The sequence below is a fragment of the Molossus molossus genome, unplaced genomic scaffold, assembly GCF_014108415.1.
Source record: "Molossus molossus isolate mMolMol1 unplaced genomic scaffold, mMolMol1.p scaffold_m16_p_16, whole genome shotgun sequence".
In the NCBI taxonomy this organism is placed as follows: Eukaryota; Metazoa; Chordata; class Mammalia; order Chiroptera; family Molossidae; genus Molossus; species Molossus molossus.
In genome coordinates this window covers 12,530,646-12,557,661 of record NW_023425351.1, presented here as the reverse complement: position 1 = coordinate 12,557,661, position 27,016 = coordinate 12,530,646, and the positions used below count along the sequence as shown (strand labels likewise).

Sequence of the window (27,016 nt, the reverse complement as noted above, 5' to 3'; positions counted from 1 at the left end):
CTAAACTTAGATATGAAAAAAACAGTTTAAAAATAGTCACGTTTTTGTCCTTTCCTTAGATGTGTTTTCTAAATCCTATTTTTAATTCAAGTACCATTTGTGTTGATCTTTTCCCCATCTCCTTTTCTACTGATTATTAAAAATTTATAGCAATGAAGCTGAGAATGTTTCTAGCAGCCCCATCTCCTCTCGGTATATATGGAGATATCCTTAAATATCAAAATACAAGCACACACACGTGCACACACACACACACACACGTGCACACACACACACACGTGCACACACCCAATTTAAAAAATTATAAAGGAGCTTGATGTAGCAAAAACTTCATACCTAACATTAAATATCAGAATTTGAGGTAAATGGTCTTTATTATGTTTTTTTTTTTTTAATGCTTCTAGAATGACAACCATAAAAAACCTAACAGCAAAAATTTGGTGAGAAAAAAAACATGATGAAATTATCAGTGTACATAAATCATCAAAAAAGCAAAACAACAAAATATTTCAGAATAAACGTACATTTGATGACTTGTGGATAGAAGAAAACGTTCCCATTCTTGTTATAAATAACTGGTTTCACCTGTCCATCTGATTGAAGTCCAACAAACAACCCTGGGCTCTTTGTAGATTCCAGGCTTATGGATGCATTTTGTAAGTTCTTCTTAATCTTAAAATGACAGTCAATATCTCCTGTGCCCTACAATCAATATAACATGATTTCATAAATATGAGCAAACAATGAAGGACAGAATTTAAAACCAGGCACTTCACAAAAATATATTTTGCTTCATTTTCAAATTCTCATGACAAATCTGGGAATTTTGCATAAATTGCACGATGCACTTCACCCTGTTCCATAAGATCCAGAGACAGAGCCATGTGAGTGGCTGAAGCAAGGTGCACAGCTTGGACAAAAGAGCTCGGAATGACAGTGGGCTCTGCTCAGGGGAGTGCGGGGCATGCTATATTTTGTTTCAGTGTTGCCATTTCTGAAGGGGAATAGAGAACAGTGAATTGTAAAATTTTCCTTTTGGAAAAATAATATAATGATAGAAAGAGGAAAAAAAGATAAGTAAATGCACAAATATTCCAGTTCATGTATAGGAAGACTTAATGTTGTTGGCAGTCCTTCCCCACTTGATCTATAGATTCAACACAATCTCAATCACAATCCCAGCAAGGTATTTTTTGGATATCGACACACCGAAGTTTATATGGAGAGGCAAAAGGTCCAGAATAGCCAGCGCAATACTCGATGGCAGGCTCAAGTACTGAGAAAACTAGTGGTTTGGAAGAGGACTAGACTTGCTGTAATTTGGCCATGGAGTTGGGACCAAAGGCTAGGTAGGCATCTCAAGACCCATGATAGAGCTCAAAATGCTCAGACAACAATATCAACCTCATTTGAAATTATACAATATAGAGATGTCCAGGAAGAAACCAAATAAGTTACACTGTCCAGTGTTCTTTCCCCAATGACCTTTTTTTTTTTTTTTTTTTTTTTTAAGGTTGTACACCTAGATAGGATCCAAAGATGAAGAAAAAAGTAGAGAAAAAAAATTAAAACCCTGACATTATTCATCTGCAAGAAACTGACCTTTGTATTGGATAGAAACCAAGATACTTATAAGCATTACTCTGATTAATTAAAAAAAAATTTTTATCATAATATGTTTAAATATTCATATTTAAACATAAACCAATTTCTGTGCAAGTCCACATTTTCTGGATTGAATTGCCATCAGTAAATTGAGTTCACATAAGTTACTCAAAGACTGTTATCCGGTTCTTCCACATACTGATCAACAATGCTCACTGTGTCATGGTAAGTAGAATGCAGCCTAGAAAAAATAAATCTTTGCTCAACTTTAAGTTTCCAAATTCAAGGCTTTAAAGAAATCTATTCCAAATAAGAAATCATAAGGAAGGTATTTTTAATTTGCAAAACCAAGCTTTTTTGAGAGATAAAATAGTTGCCAAAAATAATTCCAAAACTGTACTTTATGTACCTAGAGCCAAGACTAGAGAACTAGACACCATAGAATTCAAGTGATAAAGCCACTGAAAAGGTAGATACCATCTATGACACAGAAAATTTCCACACTACAGAAAGAAGAAGAGCCCATCTAGTGCTAGGAGAAGGAGGCCTGGGGTAAACATGCTAGAAAAGAGATGGGATGTCCTTATTCACATCCCACTTGGAGTTGATCCTAGGTATAGCAAAGAAATAAGGAGTAATGAAATAGTCATATATTTTAGGGTAGAAATTCAAGAAGTGAGGGGATATTTCAAGAAATTTATAAATTTTCCTTAGAGCATCCCAGTACTCAGCATATCATCAGAGCAACATGATAATATTCTAATTCCAGGATAATTGGAAATGTCTAAGAGAGAATCAGAGCAGATTATGCTGATATAGCTTCCTAGCTTTTCCATAGAAAAACCAGGGGATACAGAATCCCATGCCTCAATGGCAGGCTCAAGTACTGAGAAAACTAGTGGTTTGGAAGAGGGCTAGACTTGCTGTAATTTGGCCATGGAGTTGGAAACCTTGGGACCAAAGGCTAGGTGGGCATCTCAAGACCCATGATAGAGCTCAAAATGTTCAGACAACAATATCAACCTCATTTGAAATTATACAATATAGAGATGTCCAGGAAGAAACCAAATAAGCTACACTGTCCAGTGTTCTTTCCCCAATGATCTTTTTTTTTTTTTTTTTTTTTTTTTAAGGTTGTACACCTATATAGGAGCCAAGGATGAAGAAAAAAATAGAGAAAAAAAATTAAAACCCTGACATTATTGATCTGCAAGAAACTGACCTTTGTATTGGATAGAAACCAAGATACTTATAAGCATTACCCTGGTTAATTAAAAAAAAAATCAATCAACTAAACTAAACATACTAAAACATGCTAGAATTTCTAGGCAAACTGTGTGCTTTTGAGTAAAATTGTGCTTCATTACAGTAATCTCACAGTTATTCTTGTAAACTTTAGGTCTTCCATAAACTAGACCATATTCCACACAGAGGTCAGATTTAAGAACTCTGATATTGTTACCAGCACACCATCTCCTCCGACTTAGGATGGATATCCCATTAAAAACGGATGGTATTTTACATTAAATATCTTAGGCAATTGCCCATGACTCCCACAACTGAAAACTCTTGCCTGGACACATTTCTTCCTTGTTAACATTAAACTTGATACTAAACTCTAGTGGCACTTTCACTATGGAGTGTAATTATTATTTCAATTTTTCTTTTTTTTTCTTCTAGATTGCAACCTCCCTGAGGGCAGGGGGAAAGTCTTCCTATATCAACTGAAGAATTAGCAATAGATAGTTTCTGCCTCTCAGTAAAAACTAAATAAATGTTACTGCTAAAGGAAGCTCATTTTTGCTAATTTTTAAAAATATGTTTTTATTGATTTTTTTAGAGAGGGAAGAAAAGAGAAATAGATAGAAACATCAATGTGAAAGAGAAACATTGATTGGCTGCCTCCTGCTTGCCCCCAACTAGGGATCAAGCCTGCAATCCAGGCATGTGCCCTGACCAGAAATCAAATCAGGATCTCTCAGTCCATGGGACGATGCTCCATCCAGTGAACCACACTGGTGGGCCTTTTTTGTTAATTTTTGTCCTTATAATGTGTTCATGTTCTTTCCCTCTTTATTTTGATAATGGAAAGTGGGATTATTCCCTCTAAAATTCACCATCCCAGCTGATGGGGTTGAGGACACACTACTCTAAATATGACACCTCGGTATATTGAATATATCAAGCTAAAAGAAGTTATAAATCAGCAGGTACAGAAAGTATTTTTCTCACCTTCCTCTGAAGTAGGTGTAAAAACTTCATGTGAGAAGTACCCTTCCTATACCATGAGGAAAGGAGCAACCTTATCTCAGAAGACAGAGAGACACTGAAAGAAATCTAAATAAACAGGACTTTCTGTTTCACCCAGTTTACTACACTTAGTTCAGATCCTTTTTGTCCTCACATTTTTCTACAACTCTCCACTCTTCATCAAACCTAGCATAAGGTTTAAATAACTCCTTTAGTTTTTCACTTCCTTAAGAAGGTTCCTATGTCACATAAAACTTATATTACATAAGTTTGCATGATTTGCTCTTGTTAATCTGTCCTTTGTCACAGGAGTCCAGTCAAGAACTTAGAAGGGAGAGATACTTTTCTTTCCCTACACAGGAAATTTCTCCTGTTTCACTTACTATGCTCAAATCAATGTGCTTCTTCTGAGCCCTCACATAAACAGTTAAACTATACTTGGAACTGGATTACTAATTTGCTGTTCTTCTCTAGCTGACTGATGTGTGCATATTTGTACCTTCCAATACATTGTTAGAGCCTGAGAAGTGATATTTTTAACCTTTCATTAATTATAATTAGTAAAAAGAATGAAAATAAAATTTAATATAACTACATTTCAAAACAATAAGCCTTTAGAGTAGGGAATACTCTTTCCTTCTTTTATTTAAAGATCTCTGCTTCATCACTAACCCAAATACAAACTAATTAATTAGATGGAGATGGGAAGTTAAAAAAAAAAAAGAAGAGGTGGATTCTGGACGCAGAGGGTCATGTTGTACTGTACATGTTTGTTCTCTATACATCAACAACAAACACCGACTGACAAACCCGTGCTGGAATGCCTGATGCATGCTGGCACCATTGAAAGTGAAAATAACACCTGTACCAATTTCCCTCTATTGGTTCTTCTGCAGAAGGATTGCCTTCTAGTTACCATCAACAAGTGATATTTTAACTTCTCATTCATTCAGCATTTGTTGAGCACCTATCAAATGTCAAGACCAGTTGAAGAGTTTAGGATATTTTAATAAAGCAAACAAGAATCTCTCTTCTATGGTACCCACATCCTAGTAATAAATATTCCATGTACTGGATCACTACTATTGCTATTGATCAGCCTTCTCTTTTCCAGCATGAATCCTTTGACGAGTTTTTCCTATCATAAGCTCATTTGCTCCTGAGAAGGAGAAAATCTTTGTTGCTATCCTCAAGCCCATGTGTATATTCTTCAAATCATGTTATAAATATCAAAACTAATGCATAGACTATGGTCTACAATAACAGTGGAACGTAAAATCATTTTCTAGAGAAGTCAAACAAAATAACTCATTTCACAATTTTATTAAAATGAGTTTCTTTATCATTTTTTTATTAAGTAAAACATGACTTAGACTTCCAGTTCTCAGTTCTGTATGTAAGAAGCTTAGAAGTCACCACTCCCTCTTAACAAGTAAAAGCTAAAGAGACTGAAAAATCAATAAATATTTTTAAGATCTGCAAGAAAAGTGAGAATACAGGGCAAACTGCAGCCCCTAAGACTGGAAAGACAGACAGGCAAATACAGGGAGTCACAGCTTATTGGAGCAGAGACTCACCAGCAGAAACCAATAATGGAATCAGTACCTGGTACAAAATCTGAACCATAATTGATGAATTGCTGAAGGCTCAGTATGGATAAGTCTGTGAGTTAAAACTCTGGGGGGACCTAGTCATAGAGGGGCCCTCACATTTTTGTGAGTTTTACCTCTAGGAGCACAAACAGGTTCCCACAGTAAATATCAGAGAAAAATCCCCTCGTGAGAAATAGGAACCATTTTGAAATACATCAATGTGCTCTGTTCTTAGCAAGGACTGCCCATAGGAAACACTGGCCAACCAGAGCCTAGATGTTTGGAGTTTTACCACAGCCTAACTGGCCTGGAAAAAGGGAAATATCTGACTCCAGCCTACTCTAGTCAACCCGGAACCACGAAGCACTTATGAAATTCACAGTCCAGAAGCATAAACTCACTAAAATTTTTTTTTTTTTTTTTTTTTAATCCTCACCCGAGGATGTTTTTCCATTTTTTGTACAGATAGAGTGGGAGGGAGAGAGAGGAAGGGAGAGAGAGAGAGAAACATCGATGTGAAGGGACACATCGAGTGGCTGCCACCCGCACGACCAACCAGGGCCGGGGACAAACTGCAACCGAGGTACGTGCCCTTAGCGGGAACCGAACCCGGGTCTCTCCGGACCGCAGGCTGACGCTCTAACCGCTGAGCCAAACTGGCCAGGGCTAAAATTTTTATTTATCATTATTTATATAAAACTAAGTAAATTTTGCCCAGATGGTGTGGCTCAGTGGTTGAATGTTGACCCATGGACCAAGAGGTCATCGTTCAATTCCAGGTCAGAGCATGTACCCAGGTTGCAGGCTTGATCTCCTGTGGGGAGGGTGCAGGAAGCAGCCAATTGATGTTTCTCTCTCATCAATATTTCTCTCTCTCTCCCTCTCCCTTCCTCTCTCTAAAAGTCAATAAAAAACATATTTTAAAAAAAACTAACTAAATCTTTTGTCAGCAATGATAATGGGTTTTGGTTCTTCAGTTTGGCTAAGAATTCAGAGCCCAAAACTCTAATGCAAGAGAAAGTTTATTCAGCAAGCAAAGCAAAAGTACACTGGAAAGAAAGAATGTGTGAGCAGTTCAAAAGGCTGCTTTAGCCTTTTAGAAAGAAAGTCACAAAGGCAAAAGAAGTGAGCCAGCTGGGCTACATGGATTCAGGAAACAAGATACAGAGGCAAAAGGAGGGTCCTCAGAGCTTAGGAGAAGAAAAGCAAAGATACACACCTAAGAAAGAAAGAATGAAGGGGGAAGGTATAGACATCAGAGAGAGAGAGAGAGACAGAGAGAGAGAGAAACAGGGGGAGAGAGAGAGAAAGAGAGGAGAGAGAGAGAGAGAGAGAGAGAGAGAGAGAGAGAGAGAGAGAGAGAGAGAGAGAGAGAGAATGCCCTGGGTCCTTCATCTTAAGGGTTTTTATCTGTTTTCTAAAGGCAGAAATTTTAGGGAAGGTCTCAGGGGAGAATCTCAATAGAATACTCATCAATTTTCTAGGTGTGTCTTTTCAGGGCTCTGGTCTCTACTGATTGGTTGGTGCTAAGGTAGGGGGTCATTAGTCATTTCATATTGTCCTGATGTCAGTCATGGGGTCCCTTGGTTTGGTCTTGTTTTACTGCTTTTCTGGGCCTGGAGCTGAAACACAACTGAGGCTTAAATGTTATCTCTAGTTTAAGCAAACCTCTGTCTCTGTGGTCAACAGACCTGAGGTTGTGTTCCTAAGATTATTTGATGCTGATCAGAACCTCACTGTCCTGCAGGCTTAATGCTGAAGGGAGTGGTCATTGCAAGGGTGAAGGAGGCAGGTGGGTCAGGTTGCTGGATAAGGCCAGTTTAAATCAGCTTTCTGTCTAGGTTTCCCCATTCCACTTGCCAAAGAATTTTCCTGACTTTTTACTACCCTGCCTCACTTTCACTAAATTTTATATGTTTCAACCCACTGCTCTAGCATTGTATACACCTAGCCCATCCAAAAGTCATTCATATATGACTTTTAAAAACATGATTATCTTTAGGTTCAGTTATCTGCATGTGTAAAAATATATTTAGAGTAAAGAGGCTGAATAAGATAAATCTGTGATGAGAATCTTTTCTCATTTCTACAAACTAAACTCTTGTCCATAAACAAGAATCCTACTAGTGAGTGTGTCTGTTTGTCTGCGAGTGTCTTCAGTATGCTGATCACTTTTTAGCTTGTTTTTCCTATAACTCATACATCTTTTTCCCTTTGCATTCATGTCTAGTGACAAGGTACACCAATGTTACTTGGAGGCTTGTTTTCTATTTTTCTTTTTTTTCTTTATTGATTTTAGAGAGAGAGAAAGGAAAAGGGAAAGGGAGATAGAAACAGTGATGACAGAGAACATCAATTGGCCGCCTCCTGCATGACCCACACTGGGGATTTGACCTACAACCTGGGCATGTGCCCTGACCAGTAATCAAACTGGTGACCTCTTGGTATATGAGTCGATGCTCAACAACTGAACCACACCAGCTGGGCTTGTTATTCATTTTCAATTTAACAACCTTACAATTGTTCCTAGCAAATTGCATGCTATTTGTTGCGCACTTGAATCTCTACTATTACATCAAAATCTATTAAAGTGATTTATTCTTAGAGCATAACAATTTCATGGTAACAGAAATGGACATAATTGTTATAGGGTCAACATCATTTGATTTGAACATGTGTTTGCCCATATGAAATGTTTTTATATATACAATGGAAGACATCCTGGAAACTAATGCTTTTATTCAATTTAATTTATATAATAAAATGTTTGTTGAACAGTTCGCTGGGCTAAGGTTCTTGAGCATACCTTACCATTCAAATTTGAAGGCATCTTAAATGCCTTTGGAGACTGTGAGCATGCCTTACTATCTTTAAAACATATGCAAATGAGACAAGAAAGGTGAATGTTATCTTCTGTTTTCACATAATATTGTCACTCTAGCCTAGAGATTTCTGGTCTCTCCATGTCATCTCAAAAGATAAGAGATCTTTCTTTCTAACAGATGGATAGTACTCCATTGTGTATTTGTACCACAACTTTTTTATCTATTAGTGTCTTGATGGACACTTGGGCTGTTTCCAGATCTTGGCGATTGTAAATAGTATTGCTATGAACATGGGGATACATACATTCTTTTTGATTGGTATTTCAGGCTTCGTAGGGTATATTCCTAGAAGTGGGTCAAATGGCAACTCAATTTTTAATCTTTTGAGGTAACACCATAGTTTTTCCATAGTGGCTTCACCAGTCTGCATTCCCACCAGCAGTATACTAGAGTCCCCTTTTCTCCACACCCTCGCCAACACTTGTTGTTTGATGATTTGTTGATGGCGGCCATTCTGACAGGTGTGAGGTGATACCTCATTGTTGTTTTAATTTGCATCTCTCTGATGATTAGTGGTGTTGCGCATATCTTCATATGGCTCTTCCCCATTTGTATGTCCTTTTTGGAGAGGTGTTTCTTTAGGTCCTCTGCCCATTTGTTTTTGTTTTTTTTTGGTATGTACCCCTAGTGGGGACTGAACCCGGGACTCTGTGGTCTACAGGCCGACGCTCCAAAGCTGAGCCAATCCAGCCAGGGCTGCCCATTTTTTATTGGGGTTCTTTGTCTTCCTTTTGTTGAGTTGTGTTAGTATTCTATATATTTTGGAAGTTAACCCCCTATCTGATCTATCATTGGCAGTTATGCTCTCCTATACAGTAGGTTCCCTTTCCATTTTGATGGGTGTTTCTTTTGCTGTACAGGAGTTTTTTAGTTTGGTGTAGTCCAATGTGTTCATTTCTTTCTTTGTTTCTGTTGCTTTAAGTGATGTATCAGTACAAAAATTGTGCTGCGTATGATATCCAAAATTTTGTTGCCTACATTTTCTACTAGGATTTTCATAAATTAATGGGTCACATTTAAGTCTTTTATCCATTTTGATTTTATTCTTGTGTATGGTGTAAGTTGATGGTCTAGTTTCATTGTTTTGCATGTAGCTGTCAATTTTCTCAATACCATTTATTAAAGAGGCTGTCCTTACTCCACTGTATGCTCTTGCCACCTTTGTCAAATATTAATTGAGCATATTAATGGGTCCATTTCTGGGTTCTCTGTTCTGTTCCACTGGTCTATATGCCTGTTCTTGTGCCAGTACCAGGCTGTATTGATTACAGTAGCTTTGTGGTATAACCTGATATCCAGTAATGTGATCACACCTACTTTATCCCTTTTTCTTCAAGATTACTGTGGCTATTCAGGGTCCCTTTTGATTCCATATGAACTTTTGAAGTATTTGTTCTAGTTCTGTGAAATGTGTCATTGGTATTTTGATGGGGATTGCATTGAATCTATAGATTGCTTTGGATAATATGGACATTTTAATGATGTTAATTCTTCCAATCCATGAAAAGGTATGTGCTTCCACTTTTTTATATCTTCCTATATTTCTCTTCTCTATTTGTATTTTTTTTTTTTTATCTTTCTCTATGTCCCATAGTTTTTTGTGAATAGGTCCTTTGCTTCTTTAAGTTTATTCCTAGGTATTTTAATTATTTTGCCGCAATGGTAAATGAGATTTTTTGTGTCTTTTTCTATGAATTTATCATTGGTGTATAAGATGCCATTGATTTCTTGATATTAATTTTGTATCCTGCTACTTTACCAAATTTATTTATTAAGTCTAGTATATTTTTGACGGAGTCTTTAGAATTTTCTATATATAATATCATGTCATATGCGAAAATGACAGTTTCACTTCCTCCTTTCCAATTTGGATCTCTTTTATTTTTTCTTCCTGTCCGATTGCTGGGGCTAAGACTTCTAGTACTATGTTAAATAAGAGTGGTGAAAGTGGACATCCCTGTCTTGTTCCTGTTCTTAAGGGAAATGCTTTTAGTTTTTGCCCATTGAGTATAATGTTGGCTTTAGGTTTTTCATATATGGCCTTTATTATGTCACGATATGATCCCTCTATTCCCACATTATTGAGCATTTTTATCGGAATTGGATATTTTTGAATGCTTTTTTCTGCATCTATTAATATGATCATGTGGTTTTTATTCTTTATTTTGTTTATGTGGTGTATCACATTTATTGATTTGTGAATATTGTACCAGCCTTGCATTCCTGGGATGAATTCCACTTGGTCATGGTGAATAAATTTTTAATGTATTGCTGGATCCGATTTGTTAGTATTTTGTTAAGGATTTTGGCATCTATGTTCATCAGGGATATTGGCCTGTAGTTTTCTTTTTTTGTAGTATTTTTTTTTTTTTTCATTTTTGGAATCAAAATTATGCTGCCTTTATAAAACAAGTTTTGAAATCTTCCTTCTTCTTGAATATTTTGGAATAGTTTGAGGAGAATAGGTGTTAGTTCTTCTTTGAATGTTTGGTAAAACTTCCCTCTGAAGCCATCCAGGCCTGGGCTTTTGTTTGCTGGGAGACTCTTGATTACCTCTTCAATTTCTGTAGTTGTTATTGGTCTGTTCAAGTTTTCTATGTCTTCCAGGTTCAGTTTTGGGAGACTATGTGTTTCTAGAAATTTGTCCATTTTGCTAAGATCGTCGATTTGTTGCTGTATAATTGTTCATAGTATTTGTTAATGATCCTTTGTATTTCTGTGGTGTCAGTTGTTACTTCTCCTCTTTCCTTCCTGGTTTTGTGTATTTGGGTTCTCTCTCTTTGTTTCTTGGTGAGTCTAGCTAAGGGTCTATCAATCTTGTTTATCTTTTTGAAAACCAGCTCCTTGTTTCATTAATTATTTAAATTGTTTTTTTGGTCTCCATGTCATTTATTTCTGCTCTGATCTTTACTATTTCATTCCTTCCACTTGCTCTGGGTATTTCTTTTTGTTTGCTCTCTAGTTCTTTATGTTGTGAGGATGGATAATCCATTAGAAATTTTTCTTGTTACTTGAGGTAGGCCTGTAGTGCTATGAACTTCCCTCTCAGAACTGCTTTCACTGCATCCCATAGATTTTGTGTTATGTGTTCATGTTCATTGGTCTCCAGGAAGTTTTTAATTTCTTCCTTGATCTCCTCGATAACCCGTTCATTGTTTAATTACATGCTATTTAGCCTCCATGTTTTCAAATGTCTTTGCATGTTGTTGTTGCAATTGATTTCTAGTTTCATGCCATTGTGATCTGAGAAGATGCTTGATATAATTTCAATCTTCTTGAACTTGTAGGGACTTAGTTTGTGTCCTAACATGTGGTCTATCTTTGAGAATGTCCCATGTGCACATAGAAGAGTGTGAATTCTGCAGTTTTGGGGAGTAATTCTCTGTTGATATTCATTAAATCCAATTCATTTAGTGCTTCATTTAGAGTCTCTTTTTCCTTGATATTTTTTCTGCCTAGAGCATCTATCCAGCAGGGTTTTAAAGTCCCCTGTTATGATTGTACTACTGTCATTTTCTCCTTTGAAGTCCTCCCGAGGATTTTTAATATATTTTGTTGCTTCTATATTGGGTGCATATATGTTTACCAAGGTTATATCTCCCCATTAGATAGATCCTTTCAAAATTATATAGTGTCCTTCTTTGTCTCTAGTTATATCCTTCATTTTGAAATCTATTTTATCAGATATGAGTATTGCTACCCCAGCGTTTTTTTCGTTTCTGTTTGCTTGGAAGATTTTTTTCCATCCTTCGCTTTCAACATATGTGATTCTTTTGTTGTGAGGTGGGTCTCTTGTAAACAACATATAGATGAGTCAGGCTTTATTATCCAACCAGCTATTTTGTGTCTTTTTATCAGAGCATTCAATCCATTTACATCTAAGATGATTACTGATATGTACTTATTTACTGCAATTTTTGTTTAGTGCAGTTATATTTTTCTTCCTATTTCTTCTATTACTTACAGTATTTCTTTTAACATTTCTTGCAGTGTTGGTTTGGTGCTAATGTATTCCCTTAGCCTTTTTTTTGTCTGGGAATCTTTTTATTTGACCTTCTATTTTGAATGATAGCCTTGCTGGATAGAGTAGTCTTGGATTCAGATCCTTGTTTTTCATGACCTTGATTACTTCATGCCATTCTCTTCTGTCCTATAGTGTTTCTGTTGAAAAGTCAGTTGATATCCATATGGGGTTTCCTTTGTAGGTAACCTATTGCTTATCTCTTGCTGCATTTAGGATTCTCTCTTTGTCTTTACTTTTTGACATTTCACTTACTCTGTGTCTTGGTGTGGGCCTGTTTGGGTTCTTCTTACTTGGGGCTCTCTCTGCTTTTTTAATGTGAATGCCTTCTTCCTTCACCATATAGGGAAGTTTTCTGTCACTATTTCTTCAAATATATTCTCTAACCCTTGCTCATTTTCTTCTTCTTTGGGGATTCCTATGATGTGAATATTATTACATTTTCAGTTGTCCTTCAGTTCTCTTAATCTGTCTTCCTGTTTTTAAATTGTTTTTTTCCCTTTGGTTTTCTGATTGGTTGATTTTTTTCTACCCTGACTTCTAATTCATTGATCTGGTCCTCAGCTTCCTCTACTTTGCTATTTAGTCCTTCCACTGTGTTCTTTATTTTTGCTATGTCATTCTTCTTTTCCACTTGGTTGATTTTCAATGCTTCTATATCTTTAGTCTTGGTGTTGAAGTCCTTAGTCATGCTGTTGAGCTTCCTCAAGATTATGGCTCTGAATTCTACTTTGTTAACTTGCTTAACTGCATTTCATTTATCTCATCTTCGGTAGAAGTCTCTTGTTCTTTCATTTGGGATTTATTTCTTTGTTTCACCAGTTTGGCTATCACAGTAGGCTTTGGAGTCTGCCAAATTTTCCCTGTGGGTGTTGGTGTTCTGCTGTTTGTGGCTCCCTCTACTGGGTTGGATGAGTGTGGTAAGACCCACATTAAACACCACTGTCAAGTCTTACTTTCCAGGGTAGAGTTGTAAATCCAGGAAAGGTTCAGTTATCCTCTAGCTTTTTGCCTGGAGGCTATTAGTTGAGGTTACTTGAAGAGCCTTGGGTTCTCAGTTGAATGAAAAACTCCCTCAGGTGTTCATGGTAAGGGGATATCTCGAGGGTGGGCAGATGCTGGTTGTTAATGAGCCTTAATTTGCATTTCAGTGGCCCACCTGGGTGGGGTTGGATCTGCATGGGCAGGGCCACTGCCTCTCCCCAGATCCCTGGGAAGGAATAAGATGGCCATGGTCCTGCTTGGCCACAACTCAGCAAAATTTCTGAACACCGTCCAAATCCCGAGTGTCTCCACACAGTTCTAGTCCATTCTGCCCTCCCTCTGCCAGAGTCCAAGGTGAGTGGCTGTGGCTATTTTAGCACTCTGTCCTGGCTCTATGCACTGTGGAGTGGGCTTGGGTGTTAAACCCCAAGGGTGCTGCTCACAGCTAAGACCGCTGCTGTCCATGGGCTCCCAGCTCCCCTCTCGTGCCTCCACAATCCTGTTTTTCTGTTGCTTTTTCCCAACTATTTGTCTTTATTTTAGTTGTAATTCCAGTTTGGTCCTGGGAGAAGGTCTGTCTAGCTTCCATTCACTCTACCACCATTTTGGAGTCTCTAGAAAGGCTCTTTAAATTTTCAAATTTTTTTAGGAATAACAATCCAATGCAATAATTTCTAAGAACAGGGGTTTAGAATTTTAAACAGAAACACTGGGAAGCCAGAGACCACTACAGAATATTTGAGCCCCAATTTTAGAAGTCAGATGGACAAAAGTATGTTATAAACCAGGAAGAGCCTTCTTTAAACTGAAGATTTTCACTGATGTTAAGAAAAAAAATAATAAGATTTCTTTTGCAGCTCTCAAAGATTACACACATCTCACCCTCTGTGGTGGAGTTGATATTAGACTAGTACATATTTATTAATTACTGAAATACTTCTATTTCAGATGATAAATATCTGCAGTCTGAGCCCCCTAGTTCCTCCCTGGTACTCTGGCTGCTCCTGCATGGAACAGAGGTCACAGCCCACTGCTGGGTTGTTGGCTAGGGACTGAATCCCAGCACAACAAATTGTATCCTGATAACATGGCCAACCAATGCCTCACTTCCATCTTACACCTCCAGTTGTCCTTTGCTTCTTGTTCTTCCTCAAAGGTGCACTCCTAGAAATTACAATGTACTGAACCGGTTGCTAAATGTGGAATTTTGACTTATGCAAACCTGTTGTTTCTGGTTTACTCTTAGGCAGTTTCCATCCCTTACCAGTCTCATTTTCTTTCACCTCATGCTTCTGTTAACCAAAGAAGAGGTTTAGGCTGTGATAAAGAACAAAAAACATTTATTTGAGCAAAAATGATTGCAATCTGGAAGTCACAGATTCGGTTAGTAATATAAATTGCACTCTGAAGAGAACAAAAAAGACAAGGTTTTATAAAGGTGAAATCTAAAGTGTGACTCTCATTTAGGTCCCCCATGCAAATAAAGGATGCTGGCTAGGTGAGTCTGGATTGGTTAGTTCCAACATGCAAACAGGGGAAGCCACAACTACAAGGAGAAAACAAAACTATTATGACCATGAAGCAGTTATTCTAGGACATTTATGGCTCAGCCTTGAGCTGAGTTTAATAACTTAAAAGCACAAGACCTTCATGTACTTCACTTTTTAATGGCTTCCTGATTATTTTAAGTGACTTTCTTAGCAATGTTTATTCCATTTTATTTTCTCCATTTCCACTTCATGCATGTGTGTTGCTTTACAAGGCTTTAGAGGCATAACCTTAGCCCCCTGAATAAATTACATGCAATGAAGATATGACATGCTCATTTCAAAAAAGACCTAGAGAATCTCTGCATTGTGCTCTGAAATGTTCTAAATTCCTTATCTAGACATTCCAAATATCAAATTACATGTAATCAAACAGTTTATGCTCCTTCACCTTTATCAGCAGGCCTCACTGGATTTTCCATCCAAAAGTAAACTGAACAGATGCCTCTGCCTTTTTCAAGTTATTTCATGTGTTTAAGAAGTGAAATTTGGGTTTGAAATTCTAATACCTGATTTCCTGTTTCAGTTCCAAAGTGCAGAGGAAGTCTGAACCTAGCTTTACACCCAGAGATGTCCATCAGGAAAAAGAAAGGAAGGTGGGTTCTTAATGTTGATGTAAAGCCTAGCACAGACTGAGAAGACATGATTTCAGACCCACTGATTCACCTCATGAGCTGTCACAAAACTGGCTCTAGGAAAATTGCTGAAGAATATAATTGTTTGTTTTTTTTTAATGTCCTTAGCCCTGTGTATCCTGACCCTGGTCTCCTCATTGTGGTCAACCCAGTTTCTCCATTCCATTACCATAAACCCTCCAATACATGGGGTTAGGAGGTAGACTAATCTGGACTGACAGTTCTGAACACTGCCTCGGAGGTTTGGGGTAACTTACTTAACCAGGATCACATTTTGCTTTCTCATCTGAAAAATGAGCATACTGACAGTTTTCTGCGGCAGCGTAACACTTCTATGTATTAATCTGTAAGTTTCAACCTATCTTTCTGTGCTCACAAAGCTCTTTCAATTGAATGCCAAGGACGTTCCATTATCTCAGCCTAATCAGAGCTGAGTCACCTGCAGCACCAACAGGAAGAAGGAAAAGAAAAAAAAATATGAGTGTTTCGGGTAGGGCAGAAAGATTCAAGATTCTGCTATACACTTGCAGAGGAAATTTACTCACTTGGAGGGACAAGATAAACATCACACGCAGAAAGAAATGGAAGAGACAGACGAGGCCCACGGACTGGTAAGGGAGAAATGAAAGAACCATGAAAATCACCAGTAGACTTGAGTATGAGGCAGGTAAATGGAAGATCACTAATCACTGACCTGTCCCTTTGGTTGCCATCTAGGGAAGATATAAATTTCCAATGTTGGTTTATTTTCACTTTGGAGTGACACTTACCTGTGCCTCTACAAACTCTTCCTAACAAATTCAAAACACACACACCTTAAAACACGTCATAAAGTAACACACTATCTGTCTCATGGTTCTGAACTCTCCTACGACTCCCAGAAGAGAAAGGCTTGTATACTTTGTGGATGCTGGTGATATGACAGAAAAACTACTTCCTAATGTTCCTCCTTTAGGGTGACTGCATACTAATTATACTCTCAACTAGGCTGGCCATGATAATAATATTATCTGTTTATTTATTTATTTATTTATTTATTTATTTATTTATTTATTTATTTTAGAGAGAGAAAGGGAGAGGGAGGGAGATATCGATTTGTCATTTCACTTACTTATTAATTCATTGGTTGACTCTTGTATGTGCCCTGACAGGGGTCAAAACCACAACCTTGGTATATTGAGATGACACTCTAACCAACTGGGCCACCTGGCCAGGGCCTGTTACCTGTTTTTAATCTCACCAGTTTAAAGACCATCAGCCTAACACTCTGTTTCTTAAGCATGACCTTCTCTTCTGTGAAATGGGATATAGCCCACTTTACAACGCTCTAGTGAGTCAAGCAAGAACACTAATTAAATGTGTGTGCATGTGCTTTTACTCTTTTGCCCTGTGAACATCAAGGCAGATTCACCACAAACACAGGGACACAGAACCACGAATGACCTAAGCCTTCCCTCTTCCCCCCTCAGAAGCTCGTGCCAACCCTCCCAAAGAGCCGGAGCCACACTGGTGAGGTGAAAGGCGAGTGGAAGCACCTCTGAGTTTATCCAAAAGACACAGTTTAAACTAAACCATTTCAAATGAGAACAGATATGGAGATGGAGATGAAAAGAGACTTTACAGATGGTGTTTTGTTGAGTTATACACTTAAACAGAGCATTAATAGATAACATAAATGTATAAATTGTATTGCTGCTCAACTTATAGGAAAATTATAAATATATAAAAGACGTTATGTTAGTTGCTTCTCACATCCCCTCTCAAGTCTCAAGGTATTAAAGAAGAACCCTGAATATTTAGAATTTAAAATTACTTCCTTATTCAAAGTACAGGGTTTCCATTGATGGTAATTCTGGCACCAAAGGAAGCAATAAGGAAATATTATTGTACTGAGACTTTTTAGTACCGTGGTTCTCAAAGTGTGGTTTGCAGACCAACTCATCAACACCTGGTTGTTATTAGAAATGCAGGCACACAGCCCCCTGCAGTCTCAGATGGAATATGCTCTGACACAACGCCCAGGTGACATGTATGCACATTATCTTTCAGAAGCAGGCAGGGGTGGGGAACTTGCAGCACGCAGGCCGCATAGGCCCTGGAACTCAATACCAGCTAACAGCACACGCCTCACCAAATTAGCCTGACCGGATATAGCAGGCTGATTTTGAAGTTGATCATTTAGTATGGCCTCAGAATGATGTTATAAATATCCAAATGACCCTTGCCAAAAAAAGGTTCTCCACCCCTGGACGGGGCATGATTCCTCTCCAATCATATCAAGCATTCAGCTGCCCTCCCCACTCATTAAAAACATTAGTCTAGAGAAACCACGATATATAACATCCAATTTCCAGAATATTCATAGATTAAAACTAAAAAAGAAAATATTCAGAAAGTGCTATTCTCACATCTATTATTGGCAAATGTCTTAAACCTTTACTGAGAAAAATAAGAGCAGATGCTTACTGTTCCATCACACTGGCCATCCTTAATCCTCAGATACATGTGTGCATTTTTCACACTTTCAAACATGCAAATTCCAGCACTGATTTTATGCACTTTCCAGTAGGATTTTTCAGACCGGTTTCCCACTCCAGTGCAGCTGCCATCGGGCCGGAGACACAGGGCTTGGCAAAGGCTCGTAGCAAGTAGAACCACAGCACTGTTGAGGAACACACCCTTCAGAGCAACAAACAGAATGGAAAAGCAGTAACAAGCTCATGTTTTGCTAGATAAATATGGCAATAGAGTCCATTCTCTTACAGAAGCTGCAGTGATCAGGATCTTACCAGAAGCTTGGTGGTTAAAAATGAGGAAAAGAAAATAATAATAAAATCAACTGCAATGAAAAACTGAACAAAACTAAAGGAGGTTATCTGGTAAACTAATTTACATCAATCATTATTTATTGAGAGTGTATGTGTCAGTCAGATGTGACAGAGATTAAAAAAAGATACAAAACATATATATCACATAGAAACAGACACAGTGTGGTAATAACCAAAGGGAAAGGGGGCAGTGATAGGGGGAGGTGGGCAAACGGGAGAGGCAGGGGTGGAGATGGAAAGAGACTTTAGAGATGGTGTTTTGTTGAGTTATACACTTAAAATCTATATGGTTTTGTGAACCAATACCACCCCAATAAACTCAATTAAAAAAAAAAAAAAGATACAGCCTTGGACAGTTTGGTTCAGCGGTTAGACCATCGGCCCATCGACCAGAGAGTCCCAGGTTCAGTTCCTGCTAAGAGCACATACCTTTTGCAGTTTGTCTCCAGCCCCAGTTGGGGTCGTGTGGGTGGCAACCAGTCGATGAGTCTCTCTCACATCGATATCTCTCTCTTCCTCCCACTCTCCCTCCAGCTCTGTCTGAGAATAAATGCAAAACTATCCTTAGATGAGGATTAAAAAAAAGATAATAAACACAGACACTTCCCTTAATAAATTTACAATCACTATTTAATTTTTTTTTTCTTTATTGATTTTTAGAGAGAAAGGAAGGGAGAAGGAGAGAGAGATAGAAACATCAATGAGAGAGAACACTGACTAGCCTCCTCCTTCATACCCTAACTGGGGACTGGGCCCACAACCTGAGCATGTGCCCTGACTGGGAATTAAACCAGCGATCTCTTGGTGCATGGGTTGATGCTCAAACAATGAGCCACACCGGCTGGGAAACAATCACTATTAAAAGTAGTTTTAGGAGGTAAAAAATGGCAGTGGAGTGAATGGAAGCTACACAGACCATCTCCCAGGACCAAACTGGATTTACAATGAAAATAAAGACAAATCGTCAGGAAGGGGCAACCGAAAGGCAGCTTGGAAGACCACATAACCAGGGACACTGACTCAATCCTGGTAGGCTTGTGAGGACGCGAGAAGGGGCCGGGAGCCCATGGTCCGCAGCGGCCTGGGCTGGGATCAGCAAACACGGCTGGGACCACGGGACTCAGCTGGAAGCTGCTGCTACCTCGGCTGCGTCCAGAGACCACGGCTGGGTCCTGTGGCCTCGGCTGAGTGCTACACCCTCGGCTGGTGCCACAGACTCGGCCACCCTTGGCTGGGAGCAGTGCCCTCGGGTTAAAAGTCCCAGGCAGCTCCACGACGCAGAGTCCGGACAGAGACTAAATTGGCAGCAGCCACTCACCTTGGGCTCCGGCAGAGGGAAGGCAGACTGGACTGGAACTGTGTGGGGACTCTTGGAATTTGGAGGGTGCTCAGAGCTTTTGCTGAGTGCAGCCACGCAGGACTGTGGTCATCTTACTCCTACCCAGGGCCCTGGGGTGAGGCGGCACCCCTCCCTAGGAGATTCAACCCCACCTGGGGGCCATTGAAATGCTAATTGAGGCCCATTAACAACCAGCATCTGCCCCACCCTCGGGAAATCCTCTTACACTGAGCACCTGAGGGAGTTTTTCAGGCAACTCAGAAACCAAGATTCTTCAGGTGACCACTACTAATAGCCTCCAGGCAAAAAAAGCTAGAGGATAACTACCATTCCCTGGGCTAGCAACACTAAGCAGGAAAATTAAGATTTGACAGTGGTGTTTAAAGTGGGACCTCCCTGCCCCATCCAAACCCAGGAGAGGAAGCCACAAACAGCATAACACCAACACCCACAGGGAAAATTTGGCAGACTCCAAAGCCTACTGTGATAGCCAAACTGGTGAAAAACAGAAACAAAAGAACAATAGTCCTCTACCAAAGATGAGATAAATGAGGTGCAGTTAAGCAAGTTAACAGAACTAGAATTCAGAGCCATGATCTTGAGGAAGCTCAACAACATGTGTAAGGACATAGAGATGATGAAAATCAGCCAATTGGAAATTAAAAACCTCTGACATATCAGAAATGAAAAACACATTGGAAGGCCTTAAAAGCAGAGTAGAGGAAGCTGAGGACCGGATCAGTGAATTAAAAGACAGGGTAGAAAAAATCAACCAATCAGAAAACCAAAGGGGAAAAAAAAACAATTAAAAAACAGGAAGACTGCTTAAGAGAACTGTGGGACAACTGGAAACATAAATATTTGCATAATAGGAGTCCCCAAAGAAGAAGAAAATGAGCAAGGGATAGAGAATATATTCAAAGAAACAGTGACAGAAAACTTCCCTATTTTGGTGAAGGAAGAAAGCATTCAAGTTCTAAAAGCACAGAGAGCCCCAAGAAAAAAGAACCCAAACAGGCCCACGCCAAGACACATACTAATTAAAATACCAAAAATTAAAGACAAAGAGAGAATCCTAAAAGCAGCAACAGATAAGCAACAGGTTACCTACACAGGAAACCCCATAAGGCTCTCAGCTGACTTCTCACAAGAAACACTACAGGCGAGAAGGGAATGGCATGAAGTAATCAATGATGTGAAAAGCAAGACTCTGAATCTAAGACTACTCTACCCAGCAAGGCTATCATTCAAAATAGAAGGTCAAATAAAGAGCTTCCCAGACAAAAAAAAAGGCTAAGGGAATACATTAAACCAAACCAGCACTGCAAGAAATATTAAAAGGACTGCTGTAATTAACAGGAGACATGGGAAGAAAAATAGAACCACACTAAACAAAAATGGAAATAAATAAACATATCAATAATCACCTTAAATGTAAATGGATTGAATGCTCCCATAAAAACGCAGAGTAGTTGATTGAATAAGAAAGCATGACTCATCTTTATGTTGTTTACAAGAGACCGACCTCACAACAAAAGACTCACATAGGTTGAAATTGAAGGATGGAAAAACTCTTTCAAGCAAATTGAAAGAAAAAAAAGAAAAAGCTGGGGTAGCAATACTCATATCTGATAAAATAGATTTCAAAATGAAGGCCATACCTAGAGACAAAGAAGGCCACTACATAATATTGAGAGGATCTATCCAACAGGAAGATATAACCTTGATGAACATTTATGCACCCAATATAGGAGCATCAAAATATATTTAAAATCTTCTGGAGGACTTCAAAGGAGAAATCAAAAGCTATACAATCATAGCAGGGGACTTCAACACCCCGCTCACATCACTGGATAGATCCTATAGACAAAAAATTAGCAAGAAAATAGAGACTCTAAATGAAGCATTATACCAAATGAATTTAATAGATATCTACAGAAAATTACACCCCAAACCTACAGAATTCAAATTCTTCTCAAGTGCACATGGGACATTCTCAAAGATAGGCCACAGGTTGGGGCACAAACTAAGTCTCTACAAGTTCAAGAAGATTGAAATCATATCAAGCATCTTCTCGGATCACAATGGCATGAAACTAGAAATCAATTGCAACAACAACATACAAAGATATTTCAACGTATGGAAACTATATAGCATGTTATTAAACAATGAATGGGTCACCGAGGAGATCAAGAAAGAAATCAAAAACTTCCTGGAAACCAATGAAAATGAACACACAACAACACAAAATCTATGGGAAGCAGCGAAAGCAGTTTTGAGAGGGAAGTCCATAGCACTACAGGCCTACCTCCAAAAACAAGAAAAATCTCTAATAGACTAACCTCACAACTAAAAGAACTAGAGATCAATCAAAAAGAAAACCCCAGAGCAAGTAGAAGGAAGGAAATAGTAAAGATCAGAGCAGAAATAAATGACATAGAGACCAAAAAAACAATTCAAAGGATCAATGAAACAAAGAGATGGTTTTTCGAAAAGATAAACAAGATTGATAGACCCTTAGCTAGACACACCAAGAAACAAAGAGAGAGAACCCAAATACACAAAATTAGAAATGAAAGAGGAGAAGTTACAATGAAAAACACAGAAATACAAAAGATCATTAACAACTACTATGAATAATTATATGTCATCAAATTCGACAATCTAAGTAAAATGGACAAATTTCTAGAAACACATGGTCTCCCAAAACTGGACCAGGAAGAGATAGAAAATCTGAACAAACCAATAACAACAGAAGAAATTGAAGATGTAATCAAGACTCTTCCAGTAAACAAAAGCCCAGGCCCGAATGGCTTCACAGGGGAGTTTTATCAAACATTCAAAGAAGAACTAACACCCATTCTCCTCAAACTATTTCAGAAAATTCAAGAAGAAGGAAGACTTCCAAACTCGTTTTATGAAGCCAGCATAATTCTAATTCCAAAACCAGAAAAAGACACTACAAAGAAAGAAAACTACAGGGCAATATCCCTGATGAACATAGATGCCAAAATCCTGAACAAAATACGAGCAAATCAAATCCAGCAATACACCAAAAAACTTATCCACCATTACCAAATGGGATTCATCCCAGGGATGCAAGGCAGGTACAATATTCACAAATCAATAAACATGATACCCCACATAAATAAAATGAAAAATAAAAACCACATTATCATATCAATAAATGCCGCAAAAGCCTTAGACAAAATCCAACATCCATTTCTAATAAAAAGGCTCAGCAATGTGGAAATAGAGGGATCATATCTCGACATAATAAAGGCCATATATGAAAGACCTACAGCCAACATCATACTCAATGGGCAAAAATTAAAAGCATTTCCCTTAAGAACAGGAACAAGGCAAAGATGTCCACTTTCGCCACTCTTATTTAACATAGTACTGGAAGTCTTAGCCACAGCAATCAGACAGGAAGAAAAAATAAAAGGGATCCAAATTGGAAAGGAGGAAGTGAAATTGTCATTATTTGCAGATGACATGATACTATACGTAAAAAACCCCAAAGACTCCATCAAAAATTTACTAGACTTAATAAATGAATTTAGCAAAGTAGCAGGATACAAAATTAACGTCAAGAAATTGATGGCATTCTTATACACCAATGATGAACCCACAGAGAGAGAAACTAAGAAAACAATCCCATTTAAAATTGCAGCAAAAAAATTAAGATACCTAGGAATAAACTTAACCAAAGAAATAAAGGACCTATTTGCAGAAAACTACAGGTCATTAAAGAAATAAATAGAGGAAGATATAAAAAAGTGGAAGCACATACCCTGTTCATGGATTGGAAGAATTAACATCATTAAAATGTCCATATTATCCAAAGCAATCTATAGATTCAATGCAGTCCCCATCAAAATACCAATGGCATACTTCACAGAATTAGAACAAGTACTTCAAAAGTTCATATGGAACCAAAAAAGACTCAAATAGCCACAGCAATCTTGAAAAGGAAGAACAAAGTTGGAGGAATCACATTACCAGATTTCAGGTTATACTACAAAGACGCTGTAATCAAAACAGTCTGGTACTGGCACAAGAACAGGCATATAGACCAGTGGAACAGAACAGAGAACCCAGAAATGGACCCAGGGCAATATGCTCAATTAATATTTGACAAAGGTGGCCAGATAATACAGTGGAGTAACGACAGCCTCTTTAATAAATTGTGCTGGGAAAATTGGACAGCCACTTGCAGAAAAATGAAACTAGACCATCAACTTACACCCTACACAAGAATAAACTCAAAATGGATAAAAGACTTAAATGTGACTCATGAATCCATAAAAATCCCAGAAGAAACTGTAGGCAACAAAATTTCAGACATCATATGCAGCAGAATTTTTACTGATACATCACCTAAGGCAATAGAAACAAAGGAGAAAATGAATACATGGGACTACATCAAACTCAAAAGTTTCTGCACAGCGAAAGATATGATCATCAAAACGGAAAGGCTACCCACTGTAGGGAGAGTATAACTGCCAATGATATATCAGATAAGGGGTTAATTTCCAATATATAGAGAGTGCTCATACAACTCCACAAAAGGAAGACAAAGAATCCAATTAAAAAATGGGCAGAGGAACTAAATAGACACCTCTCCAAACAGGACATACAAATGGCTAAGAGACATATGAAGAAATGCTCAACATCACTAATCATCAGAGAGATGCAAATTAAAACAACAATGAGGTATCACCTCACACCTGTCAGAATGGCTGCCACCAACAAATCATCAAACAACAAGTGTTGGCGAGGGTGTGGAGAAAAGGGGACCCTAGTACACTGCTGGTGGGAATGCAGACAGGTGCAGCCACTATGGAAAACAATATGGTGTCACCTCAAAAAATTAAAAATTGAACTTCCATTTGACCCAGTGATCCCACTTCTAAGAATATACCTTAAGAAGCCTGAAACACCAATCAGAAAGAATATATGTACCCCCATGTTTGTAGCAGCACTATGTACAATAGCTAAGATCTGGAAACAGCCCAAGTATCCATCAGTAGATGAATGGATAAAAAAAAAGCTGTGGTACATATACACAATGGAGTACTATGCAGCTGTAAGAAAGATCCTTTGTCCATTGGTTACATACATGCATATAAGTTTTTTGGTTTATCTCATCCTTCCCACCTACAACCCTTCTCTTGCCTTAGGGGTTGTATCAGTAAAAATTTGGCTGCATGTGATATCAGAAATTTTTTTGCCTCCATTTTCTTCTAGGATTTTTATGGATTCACCAGTCAAATTTAAGTCTTTTATCCATTTTGAGTTTATTCTTGTGTATGGTGTAAGTTGATGGCCTAGTTTCATATTTTTGCATGTAGCTGTCCAATTTTCCTAATACCATTTATTAAAGAGGTTGTCTCTACTCCATTGTATGTTATTTCCACCTTTGTCAAATATTAATTGAGCATAATGTCTTGGGTCAATTTCTGGGTTCTCTGTTCTGTTCCATTGATTTATATGCCTGTTCCTGTACTAGCACCAAGCTGTTTTGATTACAGTGGCTTTGTAGTATAACCTGAAATCTGGTATTGTGATCCCTTCTATTTTGCAATTCTCTTTCGAGATTGCTGTGGCTATTTGGGGTCTTTTTTGGTTCCATATAAACTTTTGAAGTTTTTGTTCTAGTTTGTGAAATATGTCATTGGTATTTATATGGAAATTGCATTGAATTTATAGATTGCTTTGGGAAGTATGAACATTTTAATGATGTTAATTCTTCCATTCCATGAACAAGGTATAATCTTCCACTTTTTTTGTATCTTCCTCTATTTCTTTTTCAATGTCCGTAGTTTTCTGTGAATAGGTCTTTTACTTCTTTGGTTAAGTTTATTCCTAGGTATCTTAATTTTATTTGCAGCAATGGTAAATGGGATTTTTGTTTATTTTCTCTTTCTGTGAGTTGATTATTGGTGTATCAGAATGCCGTCGATTTCTTGTTAATTTTGAATCCTGCAACTTTGACAAATTTGTTTATTAAATCTAGTATATTTTTGATGGAGTATTTAGGGTTTTCTATATACAATATCCTGTCATCTGCAAATAATGAGTTTCACTTCCTCCTTTCCAATTTGGATCCCTTTTATGTTTTCTTCATATGTAATTGTAGTGGCTAAGACTTCCAGTACTATATTAAATAAGAGTGGTGGAAGTTAGCATCCCTGTCATGTTGCTGTTCTTAAGGGAAATGCTTTTAGTTTTTGCCCATTGAGTATAATGTTGGCTATAGGTTTTTTATATATGTTCTTGATTATGTCAAGATATGATCCCTCTATTTCCACATTGCTCAGCATTGTTATCAGAAATGGGTGCTAGATTTTTTCAAATGCTTCTTCAGCATCTATTTATATGATCATATGGTTTTTATCTTTCATTTTTTTATGTGGTGTATCACATTTATTGCTTTGGTTAATTGTACCAGCTTTGCATTCCTGGGATGAATCCCACTTGGACATGGTGATTAATTTTTTTAATGTATTGCTGGATCTGATTCGCTAATATTTTGTAAAGGATTTTGCAGCCATGTTCATCAGGCATATTGGCCTATAGTTTTCTTTATTTGTAGTGTCTTTATCTATTTTTGAAATTAGAATTATGCTGGTCTCAAGTCTTCCTTCTTCTTGAATTTTTTGAAATAGTTTGAGGAGAATGGGTTCTTTGAATGTTCAGTGAAACTCCTCCGTGAAGCCTTCTGGGCCCAGGCTATTGTTTGCTTGGAGATTCTTGATTACCTCTTCAATTTCCTTAGTGGTTATAGTTGTTATTGGTCTGTTCAGGTTTTCTATCTCTTCCTGGTTAAGTTTTGGGAGACTATGTAGTTCTAGGTATTTGTCCATTTCGCCTAGATTGTCTCATTTGTTGGTGTATAATTGTTCATAGTATTTGTTAACAATTTTTTGTATTTCTGTGGTGTCAGTTGTTACTTCTCCTGTTTTTGTTTCATTTCTGATTTTGTTTATTTGGGTACTTTCTCTTTGTTTCTGGGTGACTCTAGCTAAGGATCCACCAATCTTGTTTATCTTTAAAAAAAAAACAAACAGCTCTTTGTTTCACTGATCTTTTGAATATTTTTTTTTTTTTTTTTTTTTTAGTCTCTATGTTGTTTATTTATGCTCTGATTTTTACTATTCCTTTCTTTCTACTCTGGGTTTTTCTTCTTGTTTGCTTTCTAGTTCTTCAAGTTGTGAGGTTAGAAAGTCAATTATAATTTTTTCTTGTTTCCTGAGGTAGGCTTGGAGAGCTAGGAACTTCCCCCTCTGAACTGCTTTAGCTGTGTCCCATAGATTTTGTGTTG

At 37.8% G+C, this 27,016-nt stretch overlaps 1 protein-coding gene across 1 annotated transcript in view; it reads right to left on the bottom strand.

The window, feature by feature from the left end:
• Positions 1–255: 255 nt before the first annotated feature.
• RP1 (RP1 axonemal microtubule associated) overlaps positions 256–27,016 on the bottom strand; it is a 175,940-nt gene continuing 149,179 nt past the window's right edge. The window contains exons 15-16 of the mRNA XM_036264024.1: positions 17,986–18,198; positions 256–702 (exon numbers count right to left, since the gene is read on the bottom strand). Coding sequence (XP_036119917.1) covers positions 484–702; positions 17,986–18,198 — 432 coding nt within the window. The 3' untranslated portion in view covers positions 256–483. The remainder of the gene's footprint in view (positions 703–17,985; positions 18,199–27,016) is intronic.